This window comes from Athene cunicularia, assembly GCF_003259725.1.
Source record: "Athene cunicularia isolate RWA chromosome 1 unlocalized genomic scaffold, athCun1 chr1_part1, whole genome shotgun sequence".
Taxonomy (NCBI): Eukaryota; Metazoa; Chordata; class Aves; order Strigiformes; family Strigidae; genus Athene; species Athene cunicularia.
This window is the reverse complement of record NW_020799091.1, coordinates 10,081,245-10,105,695: the sequence shown is the minus strand read 5'-3', so window position 1 is coordinate 10,105,695 and position 24,451 is coordinate 10,081,245. Positions and strand designations below refer to the sequence as shown.

The window sequence follows — 24,451 nt, the reverse complement described above, 5'->3', positions numbered from 1 at the left end:
TGCATCTCCCCTTAAGTCGACACATATATATTTAGTTTGTTCAGATGTCCTTCCACCATCTTTTGATTCAGTCCTCGTTCCTCCAGCTGAGTGTAGTAATTTTCCTGAATTTTCCTGTAAAAGGTTCTTTGATGTCCTCATTTTCATTACTCATTTTATTGCAAACTGAGCCAAACTGGTATTTAAAATCTTGGTATTTTGTGTAAGTGTGATGTAGTATATTTTGTCTTAATGTAAATATAGCTTCCAAAAACAATTTACATTTTTGCTGTGGTCTTGAATATTAATGAGACTTCTTTTACTCACAAACTGGAGCTGTTTGACAGTCTGGTATTATTTTTATCCAGATTTTTCCAGGAAGTTGGCAACATTATATGCTGGAAAGCGGTTCTTCAGTATCTCTTTCACTGAAATTGGTGGTTCATCAACACTGTCTGTAATTTCTGTTTCGCTTGCACAGCAACAGAATTCAGTATGAATTGCAAATAAAAGGCATCTCAACATTATGCATTTTTTCAGCACATGCAGTTGAATTAACTGTGCTCAATTTTATAATGTTTTCCTATGTTGTAGAAAAATACAAATAATTTAGGCCCTTACCTAAGACTGATCACAAGTTGTCTGAAGTTAAAGGTTTCTACCCTGTTCCAATGTAGTCAAACAACAAGACAACATAGTGTCAAAACATCAATACCAAAACAGATGCTTTGGAAGACAGGATTTTAAAATCATAAAGTGTTAATGTAAAGCATATAAAGCACTTGGGATCAGGCTCTGCCCCAGGTGAAGTCTATAGGTCTGGTAAAAGGAGCAATATGGGGGGCTTCAAAATATGTGCTTTATCTATTCATGTTTGTCTCAACAGACCCGCACGGCTCAGAGCGTAAGACAGAAAGAGCTCAAACTTCTCTTTCAAGAGTCCCAAGGGCTATTTCTATAACCAAGAATAACCAGAGCATAGATAAGCTCTTTATGCTAGGAGCTATGACATAGCTAAAGGCCCCTATTGTTCTGTGCAATCTAGAGAATTTCTCTTGGCTGATAATATTTTCAAGGGAATAATTTCACTTATTAGCCCTCTGTACATCATAGAATTCAAAGTATCTTAATTTACAATGCTGCAACAGGGTCTCTGCTGCACACAATTTAACTATGCAAAACCCACCTGTATCTTTTAGTATATGTATAGAGTATGATATTTTGTAATATAGTCAAGCTACAGTATACCTAAATCTGTAAGATAATGATTATCTTATTGAAACTTTGGTGTTAAAAATACATGCTATTGGCAATGTGCCTAAATACATTAAGCAGCTAGTTGCAAATTTTAGCTCTAAGAAACTCATGGATGATTACTTGGTTTTATTTTCTTAATTGTGTCACTGCCTTAAGTATGCCTGCTTTGCTGCATCCTGGCATATTTTTTTAGAGTATTTTCAGAATGTCTTTGCAGTTCTTCAAGGTGCGAATTTAAACGTTCTTCAAACTCTCTTGTATGTTTCTCTTCCTCTTGAAGGAACTTTTCTGTTGTCACAAGGAAGGATATCTCAGGGGGAGACTGAGCAATGAATAGAAAATCATGGTTAGTAAAAACCAGCAAGCACGACAACGTTTGCATTATCAAATTTCAGATTTGAAAAACGACCTATAGCAGCAAATAACACTATAATGCTTTATAACTCTCCAAGAAAACATGAATTTGGGCATACATTTTTAAAGGCATTCAGGTGCCTAAATGACTTAACGTGAATGTGATGTCTGAATACCTGTGATATTCACAGCATTAGGATGTAGATTTGCCATTAAAAATGTAAATATCCCATTAGACGGAAATAAGCTGCTTCAGAACCTCCAAAATCTTTGCATAAGCTAAAGGATATATTTGTCACTTTTATAATTTAGACCATGACAGAGGACAATAATCTGGGTTTTGGAATTACAGAATATAAGTAGTGCTGGGTATTGCTGACTGTCTCCTGTAATTTTAGCTCTGCTCCTCTGATGTGATGCTTTCCGAGGAAACGAAGAAACCCTGTGCTTTCAGTACTATCAACTTCAGGCCATGATAATTTGGAGAATGTACTAAATATTATTCAAATATAAAGCAAAGGACATGAGTGAGTCTTTGCTGGAACAACTTCTAAATTTTTAAGCAGCAATTTTTATTAATTCTTTCTGATAATACTTAAGATGCATTCATTGGAATGTCTTTATCAAAAGAAAAATGAAATAATTTTTCTTTGCCTAAAGATATTTTGCTTGCTTAAATAAATCCAATGTTTATTTATATAGATAAATACAATTTTATGACATGAATTTTTAACAGTTGCCTGAGAAAAAATTTAGTATAGAAGCTGTAATACTGAGTCAGAGAAAGATAATTCTCTGTCTTTATATGATCATATATTGAGGAAGATGACTGACATTTATTATCTTAATTAAACCATATGTTAAATAGTTTTAATAACTGATTATTAGTCTAGAATCTCTAGTTTTGTTTTTCCTAAACTGTAAAAAGGAGAATTTATCTGTCAGCACATCAAATAGGAATGGCTTAAAATGATTTAAATTTTCAAATGTTTTATGGAAAAGGCCAATTCTATTACACTTGTAAATTTTTATTCTAGGCTTCATCGTATTAGAAGGGGTATTCCCTATTTCCACAGCAACTAGAGTCAGATTTGGTCTTTTTTTTTTCAGCCTGGTTTAAGACTGCCCTTTAGCAGCTTTTCAGGACAAAAGACACTAACTAGAGAAAGGCTTTAAAGCGCTATTCTATTCAAACTCTTTGCAACAGACCTTGAGATGAAGTTTAGAGATTTCCTATAGGTAACCCCTTTTCAAAGTACAGCAAGTAAGCAATAACTGGAAATAAATTCTGAATGTAATACCATCATTCTAAACTGAGACAGGCTTTCTGATGTATAAGGCTCCTAAAATGAAATTCACAGATAAAGCAGAATCTTCCTTTTCTCAATCCCTCCAAATTAGTGTTTTAACAGTGCAGGGAAGAAAAAGTGATGTAATTTGTCATGTAAGAACAAGGAACCCACATGTACTGGAATACTTTGTGCCACAGCATTATTCTGTCAATCCCTGCATTAGTGGGGGTAAGAAAGAATGTTAATCCCCCAATGTTTGAGAAACTTTGGAGGGACATCACTTGCCACCTTCTTTTCCTCATAAACGTATGATTTCCCATCCATAGATCATCTTTGTTTTCATATGAAGAGCTGTTGTTAAGATTCTGAATGCCATGGCTACATGCACATTTATTCCTTCATGGGCTAAATCACAAATATATCTCCTTGTGATATTTGGATTCAGTGATAAAATTGGCAGTAATACTTTGAAGTGTTTGAAGATGCCTTTTATATTATGAAGAAGACACTGGATTTGGAGGCTTTAAAGAATCACCATGTGTTTTTCTTACTGAATATCAGCTCTGAAATCACTGATTCGATACCGAGCAAATAAAATACTTCCAGTGAGAAGTGTAAGAAACTGAGAAAATGTGAATCTGAAAAGAATTTAATAGGTGTCATCACCTAGAGAAAAAAAGTCATGTCAGGCTTTTCCATATGGATAGCAGATTTCTGTGTCTGCTAGTGTTCAAAAATGTTATAGCAAGTTATGAGAGATTCTTGGAGATTCACTATAACAATGTTTACAATTGCTTAGTTGTCATTGGAAACGTTTGCCTCATGATCAAGCTATCTTCCTGAAATGCTTGTGTCCTTGCTTCAACTGGTACTTACTTTGATGTGTTGTTTCTTGACATACACTGCAAGCTCTAAATGAGATCTCCTCAGAGCTGAGAGAAGAATGTTTATCACTTAGAATAAGCAGATCATGGTTTGCTACAGCCCCTTAACTGAGGGTTACATATCACTATCATTTTAGACAGGTCCCTAATGCATTGGGTTTTATGCATTTTCAGAGAAGGTCGTATCTAAACAGGTCTAAAAGGCAACATTTCTTGTTAGCAACTAAGCTTTGCTTTCCAAGCCTCGGGTCTGTTCTTTCACTATGTTCTTTATTGTCTTTACTTGCAGTGGCCAAGGAAGAAAAACCATAAAGTAACTGCTTTAATCCATGTCTCAGATCAGATTCATGGTCTCTAGTTTTTAATTTCTTCCTCAGATAACACTTCTTTTATGTGTTGTGGTTTTCTAACTGAGCTGGATAGATATGGGTTCATTGGTAAGCTTTCAACTTAACTTATTTGGGTAGTTAGGCAACAAGGACTCTATTTTTTCATTTCTACAGTCTCAGCTGATCCCATATTTCCTTGGTGTATACCAGTAATGAGGTTCACCTTTTTGCATCATCATTTGCTGGAAATGAAAGAGTGCACCTGACAGACATGTATATTTCCACATATGAAATACGTCCTAAATATGTCTTCTCCTTAAGCAAGAACAACCCAAAGCGCTTATGAATTAGCTCTGGATTTCTAGGGAGCAGCACCCCAGGAAGCTAGGTCTATTCTCTCTCACAGACTACCTAGTTAATTTGCCTAGAGTTAATCTCTTTCTTGCCCCATGAGTTGTCCCAGCATTCTTGGATGCACCTTCAGCAGGGCAGCAAGAAAGAATATCCCAGCACTTGGGATATTCTAACATTTAGTGGCCAAATCATGAATGGTCAAATCCCAGACTGCTGAAGTCTTCTCATATTTAGCCCCTTCTACTTTCCAGGAAAGTTCTTACAACACCAAGACTAGAAATTGGTCTGGCTAATTTTAGTTTCACTGTGACTAAACCTGGGGGCTTTGGGGAGTAGTTTCCTCTAACCCTACACTGCAATACATCTTAGGTAGCAGGTATAGATGCCTGTCCTCAACACTCTTCTGCTCATGTATGAAAATCAAAATTGAGATGCCTAGGAAATTGCCAAGTGACATAGGAAGGCTTTTCGAGGGCCTAAGTAGCTGAGCAGCTAGATAATAATACCTAAGCATGAGAGGCATGGACCACATCATGGCTCAGGGTAGGATCAAGACTATCAAAATCATTCCTAATAATGCCCAGTGGCAGAATTCTCACAGCTTTCCATTGCAATCTATTTATTAAGCAATTTCTCATCCTTACTGTTAGAAAGTTTCCTAATGCCTAATTTAAATTTTCCTTGCTACCACTTAAGTCTTTCTTGTCTTTCCAAGTCTTGAAAGCAAGAACAGACAATGTCTGTCCATTGTCTGAAGAGAAACATGAGAATGTAGTTGTGACTGAAAGTTAAAGATCCAGATTGGAAAGCACATTGTACATAACTGCTTGCTCCAGCTGAAATGGAGAAATTGTGTAGAAATGGACTACTATGAAGCTGCAAATAATCTTATTGGCTCTTTTGTTTATTTATTTATTTGTTTATTTTCTGAAGCTGGACACTGGATCATTCTATGGAATAGTCTTCCCAGAGAATGGGAATGAATCAGGCAACCATTTTCTGAAATTGTTTATTTCAGAAAGAGAGCACAGCCCAAAGTACTGTTCAGAGAAAAAGTACTTCCCCAGATTTGGAAAGCCTTGAAACAAGAATTTTTGGAGTTATGGGAATTTTCAGTGAATCCCAGCCGCACTTTCTAGTTTACTCTAAGGCAAGAGCGACTTTCTCTACAAATGTAACCTCTAAGTAAGCATGTGAAGGGACAAGCCCTAGAGACTATTTTAACTCTTCCCTACATATAAACAGACTCATTTTGGTAGGTATCCAGACATCATCTATAATTCTGACCTTTTCAACTAGTGCTACAAATATTCTTCAGAAAAATGGCCCCTTATAACACCTTCAGAAGTTTTGAACATACTGGAGATTTCCATTAGGTGACTAAGTATCAGTCCTAAGAACTCTGCTGAAGTACTCTGGTTTACAACATATTTTATGTTTTTTAACTCCTTCTCCTTGATGCAATGGCTTTCCATTTGAAACAGAACGCTACAGTAACAAACTGTTGAATCATCTCTGCACTAAAGCTGTGATATCCAGTGTAAGTCTGAATGATGATTTAATTTTGGTGGTCTTCTGAACTTGTACCTGATTCAGTGCCACTGATTTGGACTCAGACTCTGTAGAAGAAATATCCTTTGATTAACAGTTCCATTATGTACTTTGCCCACACACCAGTTGGAAAGTATTTTCCTTATAATCTAGTCAACTGCCTTGACATTGACCCTGTCCTGAGTGCCAGATGGGAAATAGTTTCCCTGCAGCTTGCTCAAGTATCTCAGAATAGGAATTTTCCCTGGGCTGGCTGGAATCAGAAGCTTTGTGATCTGCTGTCTGTCTGAGACTTCTGACAGAAGAGATGAGGAGAACTGGTGTTAACAGACTCTCCCGAAAAAGTCCAGACAGTTTTTCTCATGATTAGCAGTTTAAAGAGGGAAAACTCCCAAGGTATTAGAAGCCAAAAGTAATTTACTTAAAACTCCTGTGAAGCATAAGAATATAGAATATAGAAACACCCAGGATTATGTAGTTCTCACTGTTCTCTGAGTACTGGGACCCAGCTGCTGGGATCATGGTCAGTGAAGGGCTGCACTGCAATCCCAGCTCCCCAGGCAGGCCATCACTGTGGTGCTCCCTATCTACAGTGAAGTTCTGGAATACAGTGACGGTCTTCCAGCAGCCACGTCTCTGATAGGAAAGGATGTCTGTCCATTTCTGAAGAGGAGAGCAGAACCCGGGTATGACAACCACAAACTGCTTGAAGGTGATTGTTGGTGTCATGATGCCTCTTTGCTCCTACTTAAGGTGATGAGTGGCAAGAAAATTGCCAGTAAATGCTGAAGTCTTCCATCTTCCCCTTCTGCAGGTTTAGCTGTACACCTGCAGTTCAGGATCTCCTGGGTACAAAGACACATGTATCACAGCTGGACAGAGAGATGGCTACAGTCCATTCCTTACTAATCAGTTAGTTCCCTTATTTAATGATGATGTGGTTGCATGGTTTGAGGTCTGGAAAATAAGTGCTAAATTTTCAAGTGGAAAAAAATAGCAGCCTGTAGTGGAGGTCTAAAGAAGAATAGAAGATACTAAGGAAGAGGATAAAGCTCAAATTTAAAGAAAGAACTAAAGCCAAAGTATTATGGGAAGTTTTTCCTAAGAAGTTGCCCTAGGCAAAGTGGGATTTATCCCACTCGTCATGGCGGTTGGTAATCTCCAGCCTATGAAGACTGAAAGAAAGAATGCTGCACTATTACTCTCTCATTTCAAGAAAAATAAGGATTACAGCAGTTATAATTTCTGTTCCTTTTAAAATACAATAGCTAACACATAGAAAATAGTTGCTGCAATTCCTCTAATTTCATCCATCAGTTGAATGCTGTAGAAACTCGATTTGTCTAACAGCACTTAAGGCAGTAAGTTTGCAGGCATTATGGAAATACACTTAAAGCAGAGTGCCCTTACAGAAGGCAATATGAAGCAGGGTGCCCCAGTATAGAAGGCAATGAGCTAAAATACAGAAATCTCTCTCACAGTCACATAATGACAGGTAATTATCACCATCATTATAACAGAGGTATGGCCCAGGAGGGGATGTTTAATCTCCAGAAAAAAATACATTTATGTTAGGATAAGGTATTCCCATTTTTGCTGGGCTGGCACTGTATAAGTAACAAAGACAACAGGGGTGATCTAATTTTTGGCTCCTCCAAGGCTGCATTTGGTCCACAGATGGATTTTCGAGAATATATGTGTTATAGGAAAATAGTTACTTACCGGTAATTTGTTTTCTTCTGCACTGTAAGCAGGGCTCAGTAAGCTGCCTGGTCTGCCCTTTTCAGGAAATGGCCCACCAAAGCCCAAAGGATACCCCATTGGTGGTGACGGAGATTTATAAACTATTTTCTTTTCATGACCTCTGTGAAGAGTATGAGAAGATAAATTGCTATCACTTTTTGAACCCATGATATCGTCTGGGCCATATAAAGCAGGACTACAGTTTCGGTCGTATCCACTGCCTGTGAACACAGCAGTCTGTTGACGTTCCATTTCCCAGGCATCTTTCTTTTGGGAAGTTCTAAAAGAGAAAGCATGTTAAAACTAAGCTATCACAGCAAAGCAAAGGGTTTTTTAGTTTTATTTGTTTGTGCAATTTTGATTACTCAGCTGTTAAAACTGCTTCATGCATGAATTTATGGGCATAAGATTAAGCATTACCAGCGATTTAGCAACTTTCCACCTAAGTTACTCTAAACGTCTAAGTGTGCATTCTATGCCTTCTTCAGCTGTGACTTAATTCACACTAATTTAGACCCTTTTACTGGAGCTTAAGTTGAGTAACCTTGCCATATAATTGTGGCAGGACAAGAGCTAAAACACAAACTCGCTTCAGGTACTGAAGCTACCAATACTCCTTAAGTGTTTGATACCTAACCTTTGCCAGAGGTTATCATCCCTTTAGCTTTTCAGATGAAGAAGCTATGTAAGCACACTTCAGCCATGTTTTGGTAACTTAGCTTATAGTATGATAGGAACTAGTGTGAATTTAGCCACACAAATAGAGGAAATGAAATATGAAAGTGTGAGAAGGGAACAAAACCTGTTATTAGTGGCTGGATAATCAGTCAATTTTGATCTAGTATCACTGTAAACAACTATGTTCAAATAGCTAGATTTTCGAATAAATGTTTAAATAAGTTAAACAAAAAAGTGGTATAGGAATCTTTGATCCTGCATTGTTACTGCAATACTAATTTTGTCACTAATCTAACATACTGGAAATTAATATAAGAAATAAATTTTTAAAATACACTTTTTAAAAAATTGTATAAGAACATGCTTTTGTAACAGTAAGTGACATCTTCAAGCTTACAAAAGAACTTCTAAGTATTTTAGTATAACGTTCTGTAATTCTTGTATCCCACTTACAGTGATCAGAATGTGAAAGCATATATTTGTATTCATTCTGTAGTTCTGTACAGCAAAAACTATTATGGTTAACAGCAACTTTAAAAAAAAAAAGCTATTTTCTTCCCATTCAAAATACCTCCTTTTCCTGATCGTTAACTGAACAATTCTGAAACCATACTGATAAGAGCAGAGAATTTTGAGACTAGCTTGCCCAGATGTCCGCTGAATCAGACTAATTTTCAATTGCATCTTTATTATACTTGTATTACATAACAAAACATGCAAAAACCCCTAAATTATTTCTGGGTTTATTACATTTCTGTTACAGTATTTCTGACTGAGGTAAGAATTTCCATTGTACTGAGGTCTGTGCTTATGATGAAATTTTAGTGTTGGGAGGTAACTACTATACTTAAACATGATAGCATTGAAAAGATCCTATCATTGCAAGTATCATAAAACACTACTAATTTGAAATGCAGCTACAAAAGCTTTCAAAGATCAAGTCCTCTGACATGAAAATAAAATTATTATAAACATGCAATAGTATGCAGTGCTGCTCAGATCCAAGGAAAACTGCTTTTTTAAAAAATTTTTTTGAATAAAAAAGAAGAATTTGTCAGGCATGGGGAAATGCTGCAGAAAGATCACACCATAATTTTCTAATCTTAATTTAAATACTTGGTGTTGGGAGAGTGTGGATGTGCAGTCTTAATGGATCCTGCTGTACATAAGCCCTGAAACATGAAACTAAAGTACTCCATAAATGGACTGCAGAAAAACTCAGAGAACTAATGAAGAACATATTTTTTCTCTGATTATAAAAAAAGTAGTGATTAAGATATTCTGAATGCTACAGGAAAGCAAATCATAATCATGATGTGATAATATTATTATCAGTATAATATTATTATACATTCTAACATAAAACTGAGAATTTTCACCAAACCTTCCAGTTTTCTACATTACCTAAAATGTTCACCTTTATGGGGGCAGAGTTTTCTCTTTTCTTTCATACTTTTCTTTAAATAAATACACTCTGCTCTTTGGTCACAGGAGAATACATTTTTTTCTTTTAAAGTCCATTCTATCTATTGTTTGGATGAAGGGCACAGTGAAAAAAACCTGCCACAATTGAAGATAGATGGCATGAATAAGAAAATCATAGATTTTTTTTTCATCTTGTGTTCTGACCTTTTTGGAAGTAATTTCCTCTGTAAACCCACAGTAAAGTCTATGTGTTCTGTGTCCTTTTTTCCCCCAGAACTACTTCTCTATGTATTTAATAACAGTTATTACTGTTATGTTATAGCTTACTTCCTTAAGACCAGAATCTTCAGACTTGGGTGCCTACAGTTATGGTAGCTTTTAGATAATAAAAACAGATACCCCCCCCACACCCAAAGGACTGATTTTTTAAAGGAACCTCACTTCCTACTGTAATCCATATGATTGCTGAGGCTGTTTGCTATCTTGGAAAAACATGACACCTACACTTAGGTGCTTTGATATGGATGCTATGCCTTCACTTCAGACAGATTTCACAGTTAGGGTTTAAATTTCTGCCAGTTTAGTGCAAAATAATAGCTAAGAACAGAGTTCTACTTTGAATACAAATATAAAGGTAGGCAAATATCTGCAAATTTGTAAAAAACTGTCCATTTGTTAACACTGACAATGCAAATACACTATAACTGCAGATGAATAATATGCTTTCAGCAGGTTTACCATCATAGAGTATTTAACATATACATATACTTTGCAAAAATAATATCAGTTGACATGACGACATATGGGACAAAAAATGAAAGAACGATGTCCTCGCAAAGGGAATTTATATAGACAGGATTGGTTTTTCCAGATTTATATATAAAATCAGCCTAGTCCCTACGCGATCAATGACTTCAGTGGTGCAAACCAAATTCCTTACACAGCTTGTGCTGACTGACATACCTAGTCTTGAGAAAGAAAACAACAGACCTTTAATGACCAGAATATCTTCAGAATTTGTATTGCTGGTTTTATCTTGTAAGTATAACTGCTAGCTTGCTTTTAAAAATTGTTAAAAGGTATTTTTCCTGAAGAGATTGTGTTCACTGCTTCCAGTTTATCTATTGAAATAGCTGATACAGTAGTGAGTATGACTAATAGTGCGTGACCTCCAAAGGGTAGTGAAAACCTCCTTTAGACAGATACTCCACTGTCAGCATGGATGCTTTAAGAGACCCCCAGCTAACTTAGTAGGCATTCAGTCCTAGCCTTTACCCCCTCACTTTTGCCACATGATAAAAGTGCACTTTGGCTTGACCAGTTACCTATGTGGTGTATATTTTTATGGTAAATAAGTACCCTTTCATTTGGGAACTCACATGCATGTTTTAATTTTGAAAAGAACAGGCTAAACATACCAGTTTCATCAGAGGAAGCCCTCTTCGACCATACCAAAATTTAAATGAACTGTATGTAGTCGACTTCTAAATAAAGGATTGAAATCTTGACGGTGGGGAAAGCTTATGTAAACAGCAATTAGAAGTGAGTCAATTATCATATATGAGAACACTAATTAAAGTGGTTATAGGTAGGATGTGGCAACAGTATTTTTTAGCAAAAAAGATGTTACTCCTGTGTATCTTTAGAAATTCACTGTAGACTGCAAGAAAGAAAAAATCATGCTTCTTTCTAATATATCTCCAATATAACTTCCTGCAATTTCCTGTATTTTCTCTAGAGGTCTCCTATCTAACTAATGGCTATGTCCATGCCTAGGATTCTAGTACTTATCATGAGACATGCCTGAAAAATACTAGAGAATATACTTGATTGAAGACATCTTTTTTAAATTGTGCAAACCCTTCTAGGTTTCTGAATGAAAATAGGAAAAACAAAAGTACAGCTTCTGAAAATTACTATTTAAAACACAAACATACCCCTCCTTGCACAAAACCTGCGTTTTCTATTTTCTCCTATGCAAAAAAAGTCTTTTTGCCCTTTCTCCAGTGCCATAATTACCATGGAAACAGAACTGCAAATTAAAACAGAAATAACATGGTTTATACTCACAATAAAATAAAACTCCAGAGTTTAACTCAACCAACATCAATTGCATGGTTTATCTGCATACATTTGATGGTTGAAAATTTAATTTTAGTTTTCTGAGAAAACCTTGAGGTAGCTCCCTGTTTGGTAACAGAGAAATGACAGTACAGAAAGGGCCCAATCTTAAAAAGACTGGCTGGCTGATGTGTATATACAGTACATGTGGAATTTGAACATTTTTCGAAATCTGTGGATGTATTTATTTATCTAAATAGCTTTTCATTTAGGAAATCAAATGCATGTTTTAGATCCTGAAAACCAGGCTCAATGTATCTGTTTCATCAGATTAATTAGAATAATAATTTAAATTATGTTCAGTAATGTGGCTGAGATTTCTGTTGTGAAAAAGGTTAGCTTTCCCAGGTTTCTCTCTCCCAGTTTTGGTTTAACATCTGTCCTCAATGGCTATGAAACCAAAATCCTGCAAATTACCTGCATAGTTCTAATGTCTCATACGCTTAAATTCTCACAAATGAAATTTCACAGTTCCTCATGTACAGCAAGTGTAATTCCTGAGAAAATGGAAAAAAGTCTGACTTTTTCTCACTCAAGAAGAGTGGAAGCATGAGCAAAAATTGCACTGACTAATTTTTTTTCTGAAATTATGAGACCTACAAGTGCAGAATAGCCTGTAATATTGGTCTGTAAATATTTGTTTCAGCAAAGCCTTCAACATAATTTGAAATTTAGTAGCAAAACAGTCACACCTGCCACTTTTATATATATGTGTGTGATGCAGTATGTATATGCACGTATGTGTATGAACATACATACTTATGTTATATATGTACTTACATACACATGAATACTACCTCCAACACTAAACATCATATTTAAAAAGAAATGTTATCAACAATGTAGCTACATACAACTGGATGCCTTTCTGTTTTGCAGAAAGCAAATCACTTTAAATATTGCCATAAAATGATTGTATGAGTTTGAAATCTTAACCTGTATGATTTTTTTCTCCAATTATTTAAACTTTGCTTCACAGAACTGTTTTACATTAGTGCTACCATGTAAATTCTTTATTACAACTGATCAGAGTATTTAGTTTCCTATGAATTTTTACTCTCCTATACTGTGAACTAGTTTAGCAGGGAGTTTAATTTTCTTTTATTACTGCAACGCCATGATTATAACATGTTTGAAGGTAATTCAGTTCTTCACTGAATACAGGGAAATAAGAAGGAAGGCTTCACTACAATGTTTACTATGAGTTTGAGTATTCTTAAGTTTCATTATTTTTCCCTAACAAGGAGTTTATTGTAGTAATGATCTATTCAGGGCATCTGAAATTATGTTTCTTTTAAAAATCTGGTCACCCAAGAACACCAAAACTAGACAAGGCATTAAAATACATTTAATGAAACTTTTAACAAATGAAACTGGCAGGACACAAAGCTTTTCAGCAGGGGTTGTAGTTCAAACTGCTTATTAAGATAACCTCCTGTGGAGCAGTTTACCTTTCATGTAGGTTTTTATATATTTTCCTTGTCTTGATTTTCTTTGGCAGTAAAAATACATTCTTTACTGTTTTGCAAAACCTGGAACTAAGAATAACTTAAGCAGCAGACAAGAAGTTTTTAAAGTTCTTTCATGTGACAAATATTAAAATAATGATCAAACATTTCTGGGACTTCATTTATTGCCAAATGAAGTTAGCCATTCAGAAAAATGTTGGAAATTTTTACAAATATACTAACTAGGTCTGATATTTATGTTGGTGGGAGTTCTGAATTAATAGAAACAGAAAAAAAGCTTAACAGTTTGGCCCAGTTAGATGCTTCCAAAAAAATTACAGGAAGTTTCATATATGTGTGCAGTATAAATATTACCTCTCTTCCTTTTCTTGTATCTTTGTATGGGTTTGGTAGCTGTGCTTTGTTTCTCCATATGTATCCAGGCGACCCAGTATCAATGTTTCTGTGTCATTTTGTAGTTTAACATGACTGTTTTGTACTCTTATATTCTCATGTTCTAGTTTGTGAATGGAAGCTGTGAAATTTCCATGTTCTTTGTTAGATAAATCTATACTCTGTGAAAGGAGATAAAACCATCATTAAATACTTATTTCTTCCACAATAAATGGATGTTAGTATTTTTAACAAATACAAAACAATGTTCTATGCTAAAGAAAACTTAACTACCGTATATAATCATGCAGCACTTATAGCAAACCAAGAGAATTGCCTCCAGAAAAACACAGCACTGTAGATAAATGGAAAAGAAGGGATAATAGCCTCTATAACACAATAAAACAAATTAAAATTTCTCAACAAACATGCATTCAAAATATTATTGTTGTAAATTCATTGCTTGCTTTGTAAAACTTATGACATAAAAGCAGCCATAACAGCTATAGCTGCAGACTGTATTGCTCCCTCCAGTAACAATTCCACCAAAAATAACAAGAAAAATTATATAAGTTCATTACTATACTAGATACAGGGTATGTCTACAGGCAGAATTTAATATCTGTGTCAAGATACAGTCACCTTCAGTTTCAGAAGCAATAAAGCCACATTAGCACAGTGCTCTTCATCCGTGTTACTAAACTTTGCTTCTCAGTTGGGTTAGCCCACATGGTATACAAGTCAAAATTCTGAAAGTGCAAGTAACACATGCACTGTGAGCGGGGCTAAAGAGGCCCATCCACTAGATCAAAAGAAGATGGAGATTATCTCTGGAAGCTGACTAGCCAGGATACCCCATTCCTTCTTTGTCCTATCATTTATTCCATAAAGCCTATGCTGAACACCTCAGGTAGTTAATTTGAAACTACTCTGCAGAATTCTGCCATGGCATTGTGTAAATATATATAAATAACACTAGACTGTCATCAACAGAAAATTATCAAAAGATTTATCAGATTACACATAAAAGACTAAAAACGCATACATTTTATTAAGTTGTACTTTCATATCTTAGTACACTGCTAGCACAATTGGGGTCCTGCACCTGAAAGCTTGTCTATCCCTTGCAATAACTGGTCTGATGCTATCTCTCCCTATAAATCTTGCCTTGCTTTGCTAGTTTTAGGGGAATTTACGGCCAAGCCGGCATGGAAGTGCCAGAAATTATAAAAAAATTTAATACCTTGTTCAAGGATGGGTGGCAGGGTCTCAGTTATGTCTCCCAAGCAGAGCGGAGTTGCAGAACAGAGGAAGAAGGAGAGTGCTAAGTTACCCTACCACTAATAGCTCTAGAATCAGCAGTACAGCTGTAATGGCATGAACCCCAAAACTGAGCTGGCATAGCTACATTGTTTTTGAAATCTGAACAGGTAACCCTGCCTGCTGATGCATTACACAATACTGACTTAGGCTGGCACTAGTTTGAGGGGTCTGTGTAGCGCTGTACAAACACATTCATAAAAATCTGTCCAGTCCCTGCAATCTTAGTATCAAATATCTCACAATCTGTAATGTTTAGATTCTCACAATACACTAGTAAAGTAGGAAAGAATTATTAAGTCCAAAAATGCACAAACATGTGTAGTGACCTTGGTGTACCTGTCAGACAGCATGTCAGACAGCTCTTCTCAATCTTCATGAAGAATATCACTGTAGAGAAGAGCTAGACATGCATGCACACATCCATCTATGTTTCCACAATAATATATCATATATACACATATATCCTTAATAGTGTATATGTATGTATATATAATGCATCACTGATAGACATATATGTGATTTTAAGGGTGTGGAAAAAAGTGACATTCTTTCATGCATTTACCAGTCTACAGTAAGACAATTAACAGGCTACAAATCCCCCCAAGATGTATTTACAACAATATTTACAAGCAACATTCCAGTGGTTGTTCTAGTGATAGATACAATGACTGCAGATGTTCTGTAAGCAGGGAATGTTTTGAAGCTTTTTGTGGAAGGCAGCATATATAATATTTATTATATCCATATAAACTATAGTTCTACAAGATATTATGGCACACTTTTTATGAATTAAACTTTAAATATCCTCTGGTTGGACAGAAATAAATACTAAACTCTGAAACTAAGTCGGGTGGGGGCAAAATGTGTCAGTTGTTTGCAATGTTATTTAAATATTATATGAACAAAGGGGTAAACCAGTTAAAAATGGGCATATTTTTGTATCTGTGAGAATGACTGTTTAAAAATGAGAATTTTCTGAAATAAGTGATGTCACTTACAGAAAATAGGCTTCAGAAACTGTTTAGTGTCTAGACAGTTACTGAAAAATTTAGCTTAATTCTAGTTTACTACAATTAAGGTCAAAATTATTCCTAGCTATACCCATCTTCAGAATGTGTGTGAATAACACTTGGTTTTGATTCTGTTACACACCTTATTTTTACTTATTTATTTTTACTCAAGCCAGAAATCTCTAAATCTGCCATGATCTCAATCCACATTTACTATAAATATAAGTAACTGTTCTGCATATTGCATAGATTAAAAAAAATGACTCTGCAACTTCTACACTCCTGGTTTTCATTATCTCTTTTAGATGTGTGTTTCCAGATTTGATAACTTTGTATTGGAAATCAAACAACCAGGAGAAGATTCAATTCTTAGTTAAATACAAGGATATTACTGTTAATTTGAAATAACGAGTATAGATATTTGTAAGTTTAATTTTACAAAATATACATAACTATAAAACTAGCTATAATATTTTTTTTAAAAAATACAGCAATACTTCAGGAGAAAGAAATCTTAAACCATCTATAAAAGATACATAAATGCAATACCTCTGTATTTATTTACCTTTTTGGAAGAAGTAATCCCTTAGGAAAATAAGGGAGTTCACATGTAGTTACAAGATACTGCGGGACAGATTTTGCAGGCCACTGAAACTGGATGAAATCCTAGTCATGAAGCCTAGGAACAACACTCACTGTTTTAGTGATGTGATAGCGAATATGGCCTGTGAGTGCCACACAGTAAAGATGTCTCTCATTTTCCCAAACACTTAACTTTTCTATTGTCCAAAGTATAGTATTACATTAATCACAATTTTCAGTATGCAGTGACCCTCTCAGAAAACCCAGAAACCTCTAAATATGAACATTCTTTTGGTTTACAAAGCTACGTGATCAAGAGAACATTATTTGTTCTTACAACTGAAATTTGCCATTAAAACACTAGTATCTTACAGTTTTCAGCTTTGAAATTACTGGTATTTTCTAAGCAGATTTGTAACATTCTTCAAAAAGCTTTAAAAAACCCTGAAAAATTAGGAAACGTTCTAAGTAATCTAATAAATGGTTCTAATGATAGAGCACATATAATAGTAACAAACTGGAGGTTTTGAAGACCTTTTGTATGTTAAAATTGTAACTACATTTGATGGTCTGAATGAATTGTAATTTAGATGTACAGTTGACATTTACTAGTGCTTTCTTGTTCCAGTATCAATTTGGCTGCTTTAGTAATACTTCACAGATATTACAGCACTGCTGATGAAAACTACTGCAAGAAATGTAATGTCTTTTTTCACCTATAATGTATGTCATTATCAACAGTGTGGAGTAAAATGATCTAGGCTGGTTTTGCCTGCTTGCATACCTGTTGTTTTGCTAACAATTTGTCTTTTATCTCTAACTCCATTTTTAACTGTCTTTCCAGAAGACTAGCTTTCTCCATGATAGTTGCTATAGTGATCTCCTTCTGATGAAGCTCTTCTGTCAGGTCAGAGATTTCTGTCTTCATTCTTTCCTGCTCAGAGCAATGGGACTGCTCCTCCTCTTGATAAACATGGTTTCTTATCTGTAGCAAATATGTATCAAAATGAAAAAATGTTGTGCAATAAATATGATTGCATCACTTGCTACCTATCAATGACTTTTTTTGCTGTTGCTTCCAAGACACCAACTCCTCTAACCAAGTCAGAGATTTTTGAGATTGTATAATAAAATGCTTTCATGAGTCAGCACACATAGTTTTATTTATTTTTACATCTTTTTCAACCCTTCTCTGGTGCTTTCATTTGCCTATTTAGTATTAGAAATGAACAAAATACAAGGCATTTAAATTAACATTTTTAAAAGAATGTAAGAAAAATAATGTTAATTTTAAGAATTGGAATGTATGGCAAAGAATATCCAAGGAAATACCCATTCAGTAAAGCTAAGTATGATTTATTTATATTGCTCCTAAGTTAATTTAGGTTTGAAATAAGTTTAATGCAGCCTAAATTAACTTAGGAGCAACATAAATAAATCAATTTAGAGACTATTTAAGGAGAAACTATGTTAGAAATAAAGAGTAGATATGGTAAATTACTTCATGAGAATTATTCCTGCTATTATATATAAAATTTAAGGTCAAACTTTCTGCACTATCTCCTGTTCAGAGTTCTCCAAAGAATCAACACAAAGATTGTTTTCATAATCTTTCTACTATAACCAACAGTTTAGTACTGATAGATTTTTTATTATGTAAGAAACAAAACTAAAAAAACAGCATAACAACCTTCGAACCCATTTTAATAGTTTCTCCCAGTACTGTACACAGTCAGTAACAGATGGCATTTCATTTTTATTTATTCAAACCACATAGAAATACTAGAATTGTAAACAAATAGATGTAGATGTAAAAAACCTAAGAGCTACATCATGACTATCATGCCAAACTTGCTGCATCCAAGTCAGCTGCATCCAATTAGAGATATTCCTGCTTACATTGCTGCTCAGCGAAACCACAACATGCCTGTAAGAGTTCTGAGCATCCTTTACTCCCAAAGTGTTTTGGCCTGCCAAGCCATATGCCACTCCACAGTGCCATGCCACTACTGCCTGCACACAGCACTTCTGAAATGTGCAATGCAATGTGATGATGCATAGTTCAAACAAAAGAGCACTGCCCTACACTGTGCAGCAGAGGACCAATAATCTGAAGTTTAACCTTGTGTGGGTAGCTGCCACAGGGACCCATATCAGTTGATCTGTTAGCATATCTTACACCTGAGACCACTGAAAACTACTTACCTCCTATAGCCTATTAACTACTCATAGCCTTGGAGGATTTGTTATTTGCAAGGTTTTACCTGAATCACAGCGATGCTTAGGTGTGGTCTCTTTCATTATTTCAATGAAGTAGCTAACTGTTGTTAGTGCACAGAATCAGAGTTTTACAGCTATACAACTACCTCCAGAAATGCAACCATATATGAAAACTTCATACTCTCCTAAAGCCACAATTTATCCTCCTGCTTTCTCCTGCATATGAATATACCCAAGGTCAGTACTCTGCTCTTTTTAAAATCACATATTTCAGCTAAGATCTGGAAATACATAACAATATGAAATACCTTGTTTAGCTCTTCTTGTTGGTGTTCTTGACTTTGTGCCAACAGTAATAACTCAGTGCTTTTATTTTCTAGTTGCTCAGTAAGATGTACACAAGATGATTGATGCCTTTAAATAAGAAATAAACAAAACATGAAACAAGCAGAACATTTGATGACCTTTACCTTACAGTATCCTCTCCTCAGTGTAAAACACCTTCTTGCTGATGAAAAAGCCCAAACAAGTTAAAGATTTGGCCTAAACCAGGTTTGATCTTGGAAAGTATCTATAGAGATTAAGGACAATGCAAGTGTGTGCAGAAAGAATCCTGAAATCTCTTGTAGGTTAGTATTTCATATAATCTCAAATAGCTATGGTAGATTAGATAAACCATAAAAAGATGAACATTTAACTCAAAAGACGTTAGGGAGAATCTTAATTGCAGTACCTCCAAAGTGTTTTAATGTTGAGAGAAGGAAAGGCACTGTAAACATATAAATAGAAATGAATGAAATGCATTGATTTGTAAAGATCTAAGCATCATTAAAGCCTTTAACAGAGCCTGCATCTATTGCCTGCAATCTTGGCATAGATAATTGGTAATGAAAATGTTTATTCAAAAATTTAGAATCTGACATTTGAATCCAGAGTATCTTTTTAAACAGACTTAATTTAAATCAAATGTAAGAAAAGTTATTAGCTCAGAAGTACTTGTTAATTTAAATATTGTCTTCAACATACATACTTTATTTTATTTTCCTGCATATCAGTATACTCTCTGAGTTTCAATAATTCTGTGTGCAACTGCTGGCATTCCAGTTGTAACCTTCTCCAGAGAGCATCCCGTGAGTGCAGCTCCCTTCTCATTTCCAAAAAGCCTGCCTCCATCTTCTAAAGAAACAAGCAAATATGTAAATAGTTAAATAAAATGAGGCAGGAGTAGCTCAAAATGCTGTATTTTAACACATAATTTTTGATACCTGTATAACTTGTATGAAAGGATGCTTTTATTTTGAGTTTAATTGATTTCATGTTAGTTCCTTTCTCCAGAAATGTCACCTAAAAAATCAGATGCTGAATATTCTTTAGCTCTGCAACGTTCCAATGCATCTGTCTGAAACTATCATAGGAACCGTCATTCAGAAGTTCTTTACTGCACTAAATACATCTAAAAGACATAGTCTGCTTTTTTCAGCAGGTTCAGTATCCTAGAACATGTTCACATGCTGGAACCAGTGCTGTAAGTACTCTTGCATTTTCTGTTTTCCTAACAGCATTTCCAAATTTGTAAGTTTGAAAAGTACAAGACTATAGAAAGGAAGGATTAGGTGCATGTCTTCATTAAACATTGCCTGGAAGTTTGGAGCAGATACATCTAGACTTAAGTACTTAAGTAAGTTTTGTGCTCAATCACCTCCAAAACTAGTTCTATCTGCATGGAACTAACTGGTTATTTAAATTAATATGACAACATTTTAAGCAATCACAAAAATATTATTCTTAGGGAATCCACAAATCTTGTCTTTATTTTACCTTTAATTTCTGATTGATATGATAGCCAACCTGAAGATACATGTTATATTTGGCAACATAAAATCTCTATTCCTCAAAAAATCAGGATTCCCCCAAAATATACTGAAAATGTACTAAAGATAAGAACTTGGAAATATAACCCACAAATAACAAAAGTAGGAATAATAATCAGATTCTTGTAATAATAATATCCAGAGAATATTTATTGCTTCTTACCCAAGATCCAAAAGCATGTTCCGGATTAAAGAAAAAGGATTTTCCAAGGATGTTGATCCTTTGCCATTAAAACTATTACACTAAACCCACTAATATTTTTCATAATTTCTTCGTTTTATTTTAATATAGTTTCCACGTTTAAAAGCAAAAATAAAGCCTTTAAACTTTCAAAAGACAACTGGAATCCAGAAAAGACACTGCAAGCAAGGAACTTCAAAGGTTTATTTCCCTTAGAGCCTCATATGAGAATGACCTTCCTTCCAAGAAGCCTGTGGTTTTCCTCTGGCTGAAAGGCCTGCTGAAGACAGATATGAAGCATTTTTGCGTTTTTATAGGGGCTGCGTATATACATTCGTTCATCTTAGCCTTTGTTAAATTAAGGCTGAGAGCGCTTTTTTAAACTTTGAAATGCAAGTCTGGCCATATTGAAGTCAAATAAAGCTTAATGAACTGGTAAAATTGTCTGCAAGACTTGCTTATGATCATCTTCATGACTGCAACTTTCAAGAAATAGCCACAATTATTTTATAATATATGAATTTGGGGGAGGGTTACCCCTCTGATTTCATTCTGCGTGGATAAGGGGAATGAATGCTGCACAAATGTGTGGTAGAAGTCATATCATCTGTGGCAGACTGCAGTCATCATACATATTTACATAAATTGTATTTTCTTCTGTGAATTATAATAGCAGGAACAACAGCAGCCACAGCAGCAGCCGCAATGAAAATTGAAACAGAACTTCAGGTCAAGAGTTTCACACATTACTTCAAAAAAATCATCTAGATATGTACCACTTATTATTTTAGGAAATATCTATTTCATCTAGTTAAAACACCAAAATGAAAATTAATTTTGAACCAGAAAGCTTTAGGTTCTGTTTAGAAAATAACTAATGAAATAAAACTTTTTAAAAAGTCTGTTTCAAGTTGAAAAATTTACCAAATGCTCTCTTCTGTGAAAAGTTTTGCTTCAACTACCTTGCCATGTTTGATATCAAGAGGAAGTCTCAAAAATTTCCTGAGCAGCTCCTGTTCTAATTCTACTCAAAGGTGTTTGTGGTGGGTTGACCCTGGCTGGATGCCAGCTGCCCACCAAAGCTGCTCTATCACTCACCTCTTCAACTGGACAGGGGAGAAAAAAGTGTAACAACAGGCTCATGGGTTGAGATAAGGATGGGGAAAGATCACTCATCAGTTACCAGCACAGGCACAACAGACTCAACTCGGGGAAATTAAATTATTGCTAATCAAATCAGAGCAGGATAATGACAAATAAAACCTAAATCTTAAAACACCTTCCCCAAGTGACTCCCTTCTTCCTGGGCTCAACTTCAGTCCTGATTTCAATACCTCCCCCGCACTGAGCGGCACAAGGGGATGGGGAATGGGGGTTGCAGTTGAAGTGCTAGGGCTTGGACAACTGGCCCAAGCCAGAGCTAACCTATAGATGAATCCTGTATATTTTATAACTGGTAACCATTGTGTTAATAGGTATTTTACTAAGTTACCTATTCTGATGTAAAAGGTGGAAGTACTGAAGCCTGAGCAACAGGCCCCGAACCAAAACTGCTAACTCAGTATGTAATCATTAGTGAAATCTGTATGGAAATTATAGCTATCTTGAATGTATATTTATCTTTCTTTATGTGTGGATAAAATAACAGGGTCGTGGAGACCATAGTCCGTCCCTGTGGCCTGATGTAAGACCTTGCGTATAATCCAATTAGATAAGCAGGGAAACTCCCTTAGCTTCTCCCTTGAGCCCTGGCCAGGCTCTGGGGGAATCTAATGTGAGACTGAAACCAGATATTTCCGCTCAAAACAAAGGTACCAGCTATTCTGGCTTGTCGATCTCTAGTGTATAAGGCTGGGCCCGCTCACAGCGACTTTGGCAGCCTCACCTCTGGGTGGACGCACACGCAGGATTTCCCCCTTGCCGGGACAGGCTCCCCAACCCCTCGCTGTAACCGGGGCTGCCCAGCCACTGCGGGGCTGGGTGATGGCAACGTCTGCAAGGGGTGAGGGATCTTTCTTAATCACTGTTCTCTCTCTTGTGTAGTAATGATTTGATGCATTACACAGTATTTTCCTATTTGTTTAAGCACACTGTTCTGCCTTTTCTTACTGTATGTTTTCTGTATTATTCTATTACATTATTTAGTTATTTTAAGTAAAATACGCCTGCTCTTTTCACTCTGGTGTCTGAGTTTAATTGGTATCCCTAATCAGCAAAACAGCAGTCAGTTCATTGCACATTGTCTCTGCCACCGCTTTCTCCTCAGGGGAGGACTCCTCACACTCTTTCCCTGCTTGTAAGAGTCGGTCAGAAGATGAGCATTGTCTCAACATTGTCATCAGGGACATGGACAGTGAGGTACCCGACAATGGCCTGCTTGGAACAGTTGCTGATCCCTGGAGTGGAATGTGGTGCAAAGGCTCCTGAATGCAGAACTGTGCGGCACAGCCAGTGCTGGGCTGTTCTCCTGAGCACTGACCCGCGTGGTGCAGGCAGTGCTGGGCTGTTCTGCAGTGCCTGAGCCGTGCAGTACAGAGTGCTGGGCTATTATTCCGTGCCTGGGCCTAGCCAGAGCTGGTAGAGATAATTGCATAGCCACTATCAGAAAAGATGGATCGCAACTGTTGCCATAACATTGATGAAGAAATCAGGAACCTTAGACGAATTTTGCTTCATTATAATAACAAAACACAGCTCCTGGTTGAAGGCTGCCCACCTCCAAGACTAACCACGCCTCGGACGCTCCCCGCTGGGAATGTGCAATGGCCTCGCTCGAGAACAGTGGAGACCCCTGAGGCGGAGGTGGAGCAAGGTGTGTTACTGAGCATGAAAGGATGATTTATGGACAATGAAAATTGGAAACTTCCCCACCAAGGACCACAACAATCGACGACGCAGCATCAGCTGGGCCCCGGACCATTAGGACACCGTGAGATCAGTGGCGGTAGCTATAACCTCTCTCCCTCCTCTCTCTAAACTTTACTTTTCTCCTTTCTTATACAGTTTCTTCACCGTTTGATTACTGCTATCGCCTTTGGTGTTGGTCATCTTAATTTTGCACTTTCAAGATCATAGCAAACAAACCATCACGAGTCCACCAAGTGGACTGTGACACTGCTCCAGCGTGGGCTCCCTCCCACGGGGGACAGTTCTCCATGAACTTCTCTACCATGAGTCTGTCCCACAGGCTGCAGTTCCTCATGAAATGCTCCAGCGTGGGTCCCTCCCAGGGGTGCAGCCCTTCAGGCACAGGCTGCTCCAGCGTGGGTCCCCCACGGGGTCACAAGTCCTGCCAGCAAACCTGCTCCAGCGGGGGCTCCTCTCCCCACAGGGCCACAGGTCCTGCCAGGAGCCTGCTCCAGCGTGGGCTCCCCACGGGGTCACAGCCTCCTTCGGGCACCCACCTGCTCCGGTGTGGGCTCCTCCCCGGGCTGCAGGTGGGTCTCTGCTCCCCCG

The 24,451-nt window shown here is 36.5% G+C and overlaps 1 protein-coding gene across 1 annotated transcript in view; it reads right to left on the bottom strand.

The window, feature by feature from the left end:
* Nucleotides 1-382: 382 nt before the first annotated feature.
* The window catches only part of DEUP1 (deuterosome assembly protein 1), a 48,004-nt gene continuing 23,935 nt past the window's right edge, over nucleotides 383-24,451 (bottom strand). The window contains exons 7-12 of the mRNA XM_026855419.1: nucleotides 19,974-20,119; nucleotides 19,252-19,357; nucleotides 17,508-17,708; nucleotides 13,791-13,990; nucleotides 7,723-8,023; nucleotides 383-1,558 (exon numbers count right to left, since the gene is read on the bottom strand). Coding sequence (XP_026711220.1) covers nucleotides 1,388-1,558; nucleotides 7,723-8,023; nucleotides 13,791-13,990; nucleotides 17,508-17,708; nucleotides 19,252-19,357; nucleotides 19,974-20,119 — 1,125 coding nt within the window. The 3' untranslated portion in view covers nucleotides 383-1,387. The remainder of the gene's footprint in view (nucleotides 1,559-7,722; nucleotides 8,024-13,790; nucleotides 13,991-17,507; nucleotides 17,709-19,251; nucleotides 19,358-19,973; nucleotides 20,120-24,451) is intronic.